The sequence below is a fragment of the Onychomys torridus genome, chromosome 19 (assembly GCF_903995425.1).
Source record: "Onychomys torridus chromosome 19, mOncTor1.1, whole genome shotgun sequence".
NCBI lineage: Eukaryota > Metazoa > Chordata > Mammalia > Rodentia > Cricetidae > Onychomys > Onychomys torridus.
Window position 1 is genome coordinate 40,703,075 of NC_050461.1, and position 12,101 is coordinate 40,715,175.

The 12,101-nt window shown below is 49.1% G+C and overlaps 1 protein-coding gene across 1 annotated transcript in view; it reads left to right on the plus strand.

Annotated features, from left to right (window-relative positions):
- Positions 1-4,559: 4,559 nt before the first annotated feature.
- The window catches only part of Phactr2 (phosphatase and actin regulator 2), a 238,157-nt gene continuing 230,615 nt past the window's right edge, over positions 4,560-12,101 (plus strand). Inside the window, exon 1 of the mRNA XM_036168691.1 lies at positions 4,560-4,938. Within this exon, the coding sequence (XP_036024584.1) occupies positions 4,686-4,938 (253 nt within the window). The 5' untranslated portion in view covers positions 4,560-4,685. The remainder of the gene's footprint in view (positions 4,939-12,101) is intronic.

The window sequence follows — 12,101 nt, forward strand, 5'->3', positions numbered from 1 at the left end:
CGACAGTCTAGGCACCTGCTCCTCCTGGGCTTAATGTCATGACCTGTTATCTACATGTAGGTCAGTGTTGACAGCTACCATGGATTTACCTGTCATTACTTGTTAATGTCTATACCCCCAAAGATCTCACTGCTAGATTCACTGGGGAAACCAAGGCAAGAATCATCCTTTCTGGAGCGGAAGGCTCAGAGGCAGTAGGGGAGACAGATTTGTGGCCCTGCTAAAGTGCACACGCATGAGAAAGTGGCATTCGGAGAACACAGGGGTTTGTGGTACTGTTCAGGAGGGGCATTGCTGATGACCGGAAGGCTGGGGACAGCAAAGCTGCTCATATGGGGACACATGTCCTGAGGGTTCAAGGATAGTGGTGACTGGTTAGTCAAAATTAGGAAGATGGGGAAATGGAGCCTGGAGGCCAAGAAAACGGGAATACAAAGGTATTCCAACAACAAAACAAAACAAAATGAAATACCAAGTGACACTCAGGAACTGTAGCGGAGTCTGCATGGCTAGAGAGCAGAGTAAGCAGAATAGCTTGGAGGAAAGAGTTTAGGGCAGGGTTCCTGAACACTTGTTAGCATGGCTAAAAAGAGAAAGAAAAAAAAAGTCGCCTGTGTGTCGTGGATACTTGTTTTCGAAGAATTTATTTATTTTGCTTCATACTGGGTCTTAACGCCAAGACCTTACACATGCTAAACACATGCTGCACCCCTCAGCTCTGCTCAAAGCCTTCTTGAAAGAATTTACACGGAGAAGACCATTCTACGGCTAGGATAAAGGCAGAGGAGAAGTGACTGCAGAGGCTGAGAGTTTCCATGAGAGAAAATGGAAGATGCAGAGTCCAGCTAAAGACGGGGCAGGAGAAGAGATAACGGGAGGGAAGTGAGTCTGAAGATTCCTCATGCCAAGAATGGACTGAGCAGTTAACAGCCTGGGAGAGAGAGTTCAGCTTTTGGTGTTTTGATCTCGAAGGAGGAGACATCAAGAACAAAGGCTTGAGGCTGAGAATGTAGCTCAGTTGGTAGAGTGCTTGCCAAGCATACAGAAAGTCATGGGTTTGATTCCCAGCACCACATAGAGCAGGTATGGTGGCATATAACTACGCCCAGCTCCCAGGTTGTGGAGGTCATCGTATCATCCTTGGCTATGTGGTAAGTTAGAGGTCAACTTGGCTATGTGAGATTCTGTCTCAAAAGGAGAAGGGGTTGGGAGATGGTTAAGAGGTTAAAACTCTTGCTACACAAGTTTAGATTGCTGGAACCCATGTGAATGCTGGTTGAGCATAGCAGCCCATCCTAGTAGTTTCAGCCTTTGAAGGTGGAGACAGAGATCCCCAGAGCAGGCTGGCTAGAGACCAGCCATATCAGAGTATTCTGGGTAAGTGAGAGATACTGCTTCATTAAATGAGGTAGAAGAGTGATCTAGCATGATGCTCTCAGCACTAATCTCTGGCCTGTACAGGCACTTACACCCATGTACAGGTGCATTCATACATGTGTGCCCCAACTTGTAAATATGCATGCGCGCGCACACACACACACACACACACACACACACACACACACACACACACTACCTATGGCCCCCAATCCATGAAAAAGAAAAACAAGGAAGAAGAAGAAGAAAGGGAAGAGCAGGAAGGGAAGGAAGGGGAAAGGAGACATAAGAAGGAAGAGAGAGAGAGAGAGAGAGAGAGAGAGAGAGAGAGAGAGAGAGAGAAGAAGAAGAAGAAGAAGAAGAGGAGGAGGAGGAGGAGGAGGAGGAGGAGGAGGAGGAGGAGGAGGAGGAGGAGGAGAACAGAACAAAGAGAGAAGGCCAACAGATCACCAAATGTTGAGATCCTGAGGCAAGAAAGGAAGCCTGGGATGGAGGCAGCCACTTGGGACACATCTCTGCATAGTTCAAAGCCATGGGTGAGATTTCCTAGCAAAGCCTGTCAAAGGCGAGGAAAGGAGGACTGAGAGCTGCTGGAACTCTGGGCAACTCACCCCCTGTGCAGGCGGAACAAAGGGATGCAGGCAAGAGGATGAGCAGGAAGCCTGACTGGAAGGAACTACACCAGGAGAGACGCCTGGTGCTCTAGAAACCAGGGAAGCGGATTCCAGAAAGAAGCCAGTGTTCAAATGTGTTTAAGCCAGATCAAGTAACAGCAGGAAGTGTCGTAACCCCCTCCTACCCTCCCCACCCCCGCATGGGCATCGAGGTGCTCTGCATTGATGGCTGCCAATGCCGCTCTGTGCAGCAGTGGAGTCAAAAGTCACCATGCAGCTAGCAGAGAATGCACAGAAGCAGAGAGCGTGAAGACACAGGAACAGGGGTGTGGAAACGGTATGGGAGTGAAGGGGGAATTAAGGGAGGAATACAGGGCGAGCGGCCTCAGCACAGTGCTCGGCCCATAAAGGGCACTCAATGAGATTTGTCAAATAAAGGTTGGATGGATTGCCAAACAGATGAATAATGAGTCAGGGAAGACTTCTTGGGTTCTAAAGCATTTAATTTGCTATTTATCTTCATAAGAGATGAGGAAGAGGATTAACCAAAAGACTGAGAGGCAGAGCCTGAAAGACATATGCACACTCATGGAGCAGGCTATGCGAGAGAGATGTGGTGAGTCCCTGCCATGGGCAACTGGGATGCATGTTTCAGAATGAAGATTGCCTTGCAAGTTGGGGACAGAACATCAGAGGAAGACCCCAACAAATAATGGACAATCAGAGCAGCAGGAGCAACAGGTGTAGGATACAATGGGTGGCGAACTAGCAAACTTGGTGACATGTTCTATTGTAACCTAAGTTTTCAGGGTTAAACTCTCATGGGCTAATCTAATTAAACTCTCATGGACTAATCTCAGCACCCCAATGGTGATTATTTGGGCTAAGTACAAAATCTAAATGCCCCTGCAACCTTATCATTGCCTTCTATGAAACCACACACCTTTCCTCTCCTAAACCACACAAGACACCAAGAAAGTGGAGTAAGTTTAGAGTACTATAGGTTTAATGTTGTGCATCATTGTGTGGGGTGTTGTGTGTGTGTGTGTGTGTGTGTGTGTGTGTGTGTGAGAGAGAGAGAGAGAGAGAGAGAGAGAGAGAGAGAGAGAGAGAGAGAGAGAATGCATGTGGAGGACACCATGGGGGAGTCAGTTCTTTTTTTCCAGTATGTAGGTCATGGGAACCCATCTCAGGTCCTCAAGCTTGCCATCTTCATCTGCCTAGCCATCTCACTAGTTCTGGAGTAGCATAGACTCACAGACTTTGTTAGCAGGAAATACAGATGACGTTGGCTGACTGTGAAAATGGATTTGAATCTGGACAGTCTTCACAGAGAAGCTGGAATAATCAGATTCCACCCACCCCCCCCCCCACCACACACACACCCAGGAACACACAGAGTTACGGTGAGAAGAAGCCTTTTTCTATTGTTGAGGACGCACCGTGAACACCATGACCTAGTTGCTGGGCCTTTCCGATGTCTGTATTTGTTTAGCTTTGTTCTCTCCGTTTTTATTTCTCGTTTTACCTTATGTCTGGGTTTCTTTTCTTGTTGAATAAAATATTCCATAGAGGCACCCGCTGTGTGTGTGTGTGTGTGTGTGTGTGTGTGTGTGTGTGTGTGTGTGTGTGTGTGTGTGGTTGTAGTGGCTGACTCTGATCTCCCTTCACCTCTCAGTCTCCTACCCTTCCTGCCACTGCCTATGGTCCCTGTGTGAAGCCCAGAAACACTCCTCTACCCCCAGACACTTGCAGAAATGGTCAGCTACCTAGCTCTGGTTTACAGCTTTTCAATTTGGGGCCAGCCACTACTTGGGGACCTAACCGTGAAACTGATAAAGCTGGCTTTCTAATGAGCAAAATCACTGCTCCTTTTGCTGTCTACTGAGACACCCATTGCCAGTCATCTGCTCTTCCGTTGGAAAGCCTCGCTTCAAACATCTCATCTGTGACATTAATTCAGTCCTTAGAAGACCGATCTTTTAAAAACCACGACCTTTGAGTCTGACCCAGCACAGACGGAAGCCCAGGAATGTGGGGCGCTGAGAGACAGAGATGAGCTTTGACAAGGGCAAGAAGTGCTAAAGGGAGGAAGGATCAAAGGACCAGACTTCACAAGCGACTCCAGATCTGCCAGGAATCCTCGGGCAAACCCAGTGCCCTTTGGCGCCAGTATCTCGCACCTGTAAACTACACATGACAGTCTTTGGGTCCTTGTCCTATCACAAGCCCTCAGGTGTGTGCACGCGTATCCGCGTATCCCCACCCCGCCCCGACTGAGTGCAAATGGTACTGCTAACCCCGAGGACCTTGCATCTCAGCTCTGCAGCTTAAACTCCACTTCTCTGAGACCGGCTGGGCGAGCCTTGCTGGGCCAACAGCTACAGACCCCTGCCTTCCGGTGGAGGGGCCGCGTCTGGGGGTGGAGCAGCCGGGCAGGTTCCCGGGCACTGAGGGCAGCAGGCTCGGGGCCCGTGGCTGTCACCGGCGGGAGCGAGAGCCGGCTGTAGGCGGCTCCTTCCTGTGCAAACTTTTCTGTGCTCTTCCTCCTCCCGCGCTGCGCACCGCTGCTTGCGGCCGCCTCCCCGCCCTGCCAGCCGGCCGGGGGCTCCACGCGGGGCTGCAGAGGACAGCGCAGCCCTCTGCGCCGGCCCCACCCTGCCTGTGCTCGCTCCCTCCCGGAGCCTAGGGCCGATGGCGGAAGCCGGCAGGAGCCCTGCGATGTCCCCGGACCAGCCAGCCAGCCAGGAGGCGGTGGCAGCGGCAGCGGCAGCGGCAGCCGCAGCGGCAGCGGCGGATCTGGACCCCGAGCCCGAGGCTCCCAGCCCGCCAGCGCCTGCCCTGCGCTGGCTGCCCGGGGACCCAAGTCCCCGCGGCCGCTCCCAGAGCGACCTGTCGTCCGCCTCGAGCAGGGGCCGCCCGCTCCGGGTCCACATCTCCGGCTCAGGTAAGGGTGGCGCGGGATGGCCTGGGGGTGGCCCAGGGAGGGCTAGCCACGGGCAGGTGGCAGTCGCCGTGTGGCTATCATCCCTGGGCGCCCGCGGGCAGCCGTGGGGGGGGGGGGGGGGGGGCGCTGAGAGCAAGGGCGAAAGCTGCTGTCCCCATATCGCCGCCTCCAGCTGGGCTGCAGAAGCTTGGTGTCCCTCGGCTGAGGGGCAGGCGACCGGCGGGTGCGCCCAAGTGGGTGCGCCTCTCTGCTGCGCGGGTGCAGCGCGGCTGGGTTTCCGCGGGTTCCCCTGGACTCCCTCTCCGCTGTGCGGCGCCAGGCGGCACCCGTGTTGGCTTTGGTTCTTGGGCTAATTTGGTTCTTGGGCTAACCGGTCTACGGCGTGACTGGTCCCTCCGAAGGGTGTGGTCCCCTCACTTCAGGGGCTACGGTCAGTACAGGGCTTGGAAGCTCTGGCAACTACTCACTCCTGCTTCTGAAACAGAGATTTCTTAGCGGGGTTGCTAGTAAGAGGACCTGGGATTCGAGTTTCCCTGACTGTGAAAACCCATAGAGGTGTTAATGAGACCTTGGCCTGGCTGTGTGTGTAGTGCTTCACTGTTCTCTGGAAAGCCTGGAGCCTGTAGAGCAAACCTCTACCTTGTGTCCTTCGAGGCCAGAACAAAAAACCCAGGAACTTCACCGAGGCCTGATGCTGCCCAGGCTGTGCTGTGTGATGGAGGACTAATGGCTTAACTTTGTCTCTCGCATCTCAGTGGCTAATATGGAACGATAGTGTGGTAAATCATGTGGAGACATTAGGTGGATTAAGTCATTATTTACATAGCCTAAGAACTGGAGAACTTTTGTCTTTTAATCCAGCCGATGTGTCCAGTTTACAAGGGCTGTTTTATAATTTTCAACCTGTGAAGGCTGCACGGGAGCTGGGAGACTAGACATGGAGGACATGAGCCTGACCAGCTTCAAGAAAGCGCTTGCTGAAGCAAACTGCACCCCTTACCCACCCCCATCCCCCACCCCCCACCGCAGTTCCCTGTGCCTTCCCTGCGCTCTGGGGCCATGCCTTTCGTGACCTCCTACCCGGCGTTTATTTATGTGTGTCTGTGCACATGCAAGCACACCTCGGAGTGCATGTATAGGTTAGAGGACAATCTGCAGAGCCTTGGCGATCCAAACCAAATCCTCAGGCTTGATGTCAAGTACCCTTACCCACTGAGCCTTTTTTCCGTGATCTTGAACTCAACGTCACTTCTAGCTAGAAAAAGAGGACATTTCTGTGCAGTTTGTCTATCTCCACTTTAGCTACCTAACTCTGTTCGCCACCCAAACTGTTTTCTGATACCATCTTAACTACCTGGTGTGTTCAGGAAGCATCAGTGGTGTTTCTGATCTGATTTGGAAGCTCACCTTGGATAAAGGCCGTCAGAATCATTGAGCTCAGGTGGTGAAGGCCACCAGGAAGAATCCATCGACAAATTCTTCCTGTGATTGTATTTTGTGAAGAGTGTTGAGTGGAAAAGCATCTTGATGTCTGCTTTGGGGCCAACCAGAATTGGAGCTGTAGATATTCTTGATTGACTTGTAAAAAGATTAAAGGGTTAACCATTCCAGGGACCCAAAGAGACAAGTGAATATTAGTTTAGTTGGTGACTGTAGATAAACAAACATAACTGTGTCTCAAGTTTTTCTTTTTAAAGAGAGGAATTAAAGCTGCGTGCAGGAGAACAGTAAGAACTTTAAATGTGCATGTATGTATGTACATACACCATGTGACAGTTTCGGGGACATCTGTTTATCTGCAAGGAATCTGGTGTTTCTGTGTCCATATAATTGGATATTAGGAAGTGGCAGCTTTCAACTTACTTGTTCCCTGCATCACAGCTGTATTCCTCTTTCAGAACTAAGCTTTGGGTCTTGTGGTGGTTTGAATAGGTATGGACTGTTGGCTCATGTGTTTGAATGCTTGGCCAGTAGGAAGTGGCACTATTAGGAGATATGGCTTTGTTGGAGTAGGTGGGGCCTTGCTGGAGGAAGTGTGTGACTGTGAGGGCAGGCTTTGAGGTCTTATATGCTCAAGTTAGGCCTGGTGTGACAGTCTCCTGCAGCCTGCAGATCAAGATGTAGAACTCTCAGCTCCTTCTCCAGCACCATGCTTGACCGCATGCCACCTTATTCTCCACCATGACAGTACTGGACTAAACCTCTGAAACTGTAGGCCAGCCTCCATTAAATGTTTTCCTCTGTAAGAGTTGCTGTGGTCATGGTGTCTCTCTTCACAGCAATGGAAATCCAAACTAAGACAGGTCTCTAAGAGCAGGCTAGATGTAATTATGACCTCACCTTTCTTTGAATCAGAAGGACAAAGAATGAACCAGTCCCTCATGGATATGCAGAGCATTTCCCATGACAGCCACAGCCTCTGAGCAGGCTGGGATGCCCAAGTTATCTTGGGAGCACAATGAGAAGATGCATCTCTTTATGACAATGGTCCTTGGCCTGGTGTTGAAGTAGCCCAACTTTAAGGCCCTTGCCAGAAATTCTGTGCATGCTCAGAGGCAATATCTAGAGATAGGTCCTATGTAGCTTTCCCAGACCCAACCTCTGCTCCTGATTTCAGTCCTTCCCAGGCAGACCTATTTAATCTGAGTCTACATGCTGAAAGATGCCCAGACTCTTTTTTTTTTTTAATTTTAAATCCTAAGAAGTCTTTCTTTCAGACACCAAGTTTCAATCTTAGCTATACATAGGATCATTTGGGGATATGAAAAACAACAATAAAACAGTTTCTGGATGGGTTCATCTCAGGGATTCTGCTATGATTGGCATCGGGTGCAGCCTGGGCATCAGGTGACTCTAAGGTGTAGCCAAACATGAGACGTGACTTCTTTTGGCTATGCAGAATTGGAATACTGTGACCAGAGTTGGCCTGAGCAAGCGGAAGCTTGAAGCACCTATGCCTGCTCCCTTCTCTCTTATTCACCCCTCTACTACACCCTCTCAAAGCATTTTTCCTGGCACCCAGTCCTGATTCAGCTAGTTGTCAAAGAGTTCTTCCTATAGGACCACTTTTTTTTTTTTTTTTTTTTTTTTTTTTGAGACAGGGTCTCTCTGTGTAGTTTTGGTACCTGTCCCAGATCTCACTCTGTACACTAGCCTGGCCTTGAACCTGCAGAGATCCGCCTGGCTCTGCCTCCCAAGTGCTAGGATTAAAGGCGTGCGCCACCACTGCCTGGCTACAGACCATTTCTAATTGCTGTGGAATAATCAATCCTTTTGTACACTGTAAAGAGTTAATTCCCTGGTGTTAGTCCTTGACTTTGGATGAACATCAAGCAAGGAGAGAAATCATCTTTGGCCATGCCATAGAGAGGAGAAGAAAAGGGAAAGAGGGACTTTCTTCTTGGGTTACCAGACAATGCCTACTCCAAGACAAACGGCCACCCTCTCCGGCTTTCACCCATCTCCCGCCCTAGCTTCCTGTTCATCCTTGAGACTCAGCCCCTAAAATTGCCAACTGCTGCAATCAGAGTCATTCAAGGCCAATCATTTTTAAAGGCCTGCTTGGTATCAGCAGTATATGGAGACATCCAAAGAGCCCCTGCTCCTCTCTCATTGCCCTGGTTATTACCAGCTTTTCTAAAGAAAAATACCTCATAGTTTAGGGGCTTTTATTTGACTTTTGGATTCAGGAGCTAATTTTTCCATATAAAACACATGCATTTTTGTCAGCAAAGTCTATAGTTTCAAAATTGAGAATCCATACAAAATTGGTAAAAACCCCAATATTTTCAAATAAGTAGTCTTTAAAAGTCAAACTGGGGTTGCTTTCACATCCTGAGAGCTCAGACTGATTTTTTTTTCCTTTTTGTTTGTTTTTAAACTCACAGGCCTCTGGGGGTTGATCAAAGCTCTGGACTTCTAAAATCTAATGTTTTGGTAACTAAAACACTCTTCAGAAGCGGGATCTTGAAATGAAGTTCTCATAGTAGGCACTCAGGGTTTCTATTAATTTTTACACCAGTCTTGCCAGCCTTGTTCCTCACTCAGAGTTTTACTGAAGTGGCCTGTTTCTGATATGCTTTTCTTACAGGACTGTTCACTAAGCAGAGGCTGACAGGATGCTGTCCAGGTTATATTCCTGTCCTTAGCATCCAGCAAGTCTTGGCTAAGCTTTGTGAGGGACAGATACTGTTTTGGACCCAAGACTCAGTGTTTTCCAAAGTGTGGTGATGGTCTCTGGGCTAGGTGGAGGTGCTCTAGGCCAGCAACCAAGGACACCTGCTAACTTGACATTTGTATAATTCAGAGTGCAGAGGGTTTTGTGTTTGTTAGTCTTTGCCAAGCAGTGCGCATCAAGCCTTACATTCACTTTCTGTTTTTGCCTAGTCATAGAACAGCAAGGCTAGCTGGCTGGCAAAGCTAGGCCAGTTTGGACAATGTAAAAACAGGCTGGGTGCAACAGGTTCTAGAAGACTCAAATCCAGCCCACCCTCTGCCCTTGTCAGTCTAGGTATCTGGTGTAGACATATGTGCCCATCCTATCCTCACAGTAGGAAAGGAAAATCCTCTTATCTTTACGGCTAGGACAGAAAATGATTGCCCAGCCAGAAAGCGTGCCTTCCATCTTCTCACACAAGTACTGGATGAGCTCAGGGAGTCCCAGAAGTGGCATGTTTTAAAAAAAACCTGCTTCATCTGTGAGTAAGGTGGTCCTTCCTCAGTCAAGATGCACTTGACCTGGGTCCCAAACAAGAAAGTTGTCAAGAATTTAAGCAACTGGTTCCTCTTTCTCTGCCACTTTCTTAAGGCTGGCATGACCTCAGCAGGCCCACAGCTTCTGCTTGCCTCTCTGCTGGCAGACTTTCTTCCTCTCTAGTTTGAGCCCTTTCCCGCCCTCACGTGGGGCTTTCTCACTCCGCCACTGTAACACACAGTAACACAGCACCGGGTCACTCTTCCTGCGACTCCCAGACTCTTCCTTCTGTGAGCTCTTGAGTCTGTGCTTGCCTGCAGAAGAATTCTTTGTTCAAATTCTTAAGAAAGGTCCTACTTTGAAAGCGGGCTGTAGATCACGGGGCACTGTGAAGCCTGCGGATTATCTCCCCTTGTGAGACGCCCATCCAATCCCAAGCTGGTTTCAGAGGGACCAGGACTCACACTGGCAATGTGTCCACTTAACCGGAACCAAACATGTGTGTTGCCCACCCATCCATTCATTCAGCCTTTCATTCAGCCAGTTTTTCCTGGTGTCACTGGGTGCCAGGTACTATTCTAGGCACAGGGCACATGGCAGCAAGCAGATATGATTCTGCAATCTTGGATGCAGGACTCTTAAACACAAAGGCTCTTCTGAAAGGGTATGGCCTCCAGAGACAGTGTTTCTCTAGGGATCAAATCCATGTGTTGTGCATTATGGGCAATAGATATGTTACCTGGTAGTGATAGTCATTTATATGCTGGATGCCTTCACCAGGTAGTCCAGCTGCACCAGTTCTCTTCTGGTAGCTCAGAGACTGGTGTGGAGCTGGACATTCGTTCTGGGCCCTACCTGCTTCAAGAGGTGCTTTAGGCATGGGAGCATACCTTGGTGTCTCATTTATTTATCTAATCACGTAAAAACTAATGTGCCTAACACAGAGGCAGCAGAGACACCCTTCTAAGGGACCCGTGGTCTAGTGGGGGAAAGAGGACAAGCTAAACATTGCCATGTTTGAGATAGGGGTTGGGGATTTAGCTCAGCGGTAGAGTGCTTGCCTAGCAAGCGCAAGGCCCTGGGTTCGATCCTCAGCTCCACATTAAAAAAAAAAAAAAAAAAAGAAAAGAAAAGAAAAGAAAGAAAGTTTGAGCTATGATCAGGGCCCTGTGGCCAGCTGTGAAAATAGCTATGGGAAGGGCCTCAAGAAGGGCCTCCCAGAGTCTGCCATACCTGCGCTCGCACGCACACATGCATGCACACAAGCACACACACACACACACACACACACACACACACACATTCAGATCTCTCTCTCTCTCTCTCTCTCTCTCTCTCTCTCTCTCTCTCTCTCTCCCTCCCATTCTACAGAAAGCAGAACCTGAAGATAGAGTCGGACACAGACAGGAAGGGAGTGTTTAGGAAAAGGAACAGTGCGTTAAGGCCTGAAGCCACTGGCATGCTGAGAGTCTGCTTGGCGTTGCTCGATGCAAACAAAACAATCAAACAAAAACAAAAACAAAACAAAAAAAATGAAAAAGAAGGATGTGGCAGGGAGGCCAGTGCCAGAATCTGAGGGGGCTGTGTCTGACTGCTCATGGGCGCACATTGCAAGTGGCATGAGCATGGCATGTGTGTGTCGGATGGAAACACATTCTGAACGTGTTTCTTCATGTCCCAGGAGGGGCCCTGACAGCCGTGGAAGAGCACAGGTAAAAGAGACATGGGATCGTGGTTATCTTCTCTGTGATCTTGGTAATGTTACTTCCCCTCCCTGTACTTGACTTCCTCATAGCTGACCTGGAAATGATTAGTAAGAGCAACACCTTGCTGACTGGATGATTGTGGGGGTGAAAGGTGAGAACAGAGACCTTGAACTTTAAGGTTCTGGGTAAAGCGTGTCATTTGGCATACTTTTTTTTTAAATTGAAAGGTTGCTTAGTGTGCATGAACAGAATACACTGTGAGGCCATGACAAACAGAAGTCAGGCTTTTCTTATTTTTGTGTTCTTGGTACCTAGGATAGGACCTGGTGCATACAATACATACAAGTGCCTGCTAGATATCGAAGGCATTGATGAATGTATTAACTAGGTCAGTTCTTTTAACATCAAATGTTTGTCAAAAAGCAGCTTAAAGTGCACACACACATGTACACACACACACACACACACACACACACACACACACACGAGGAAGTTGAAGTTTTAAATTCCCAAATGTTTTAAAATAAAAAGACTCAAGCAGAGGATTTCATTTGCTCTTTCAAGAGCTGCTCATGAACTCATTAGAACTTCCAGGGGAGGGGCCCATTGCACAAAACTCACTGGGCCACAGTCCCAGGAGAAAGTTTGTGAAGAGGAAGTAATGACTCTCTTCCCCACCTGAAGACAGTGGAGATGGAATCCCAGACACAAAAGACAGACTCTGCAGGCTTCTGGGAATGCTGAGCTAGTACCAGATCCAAGGG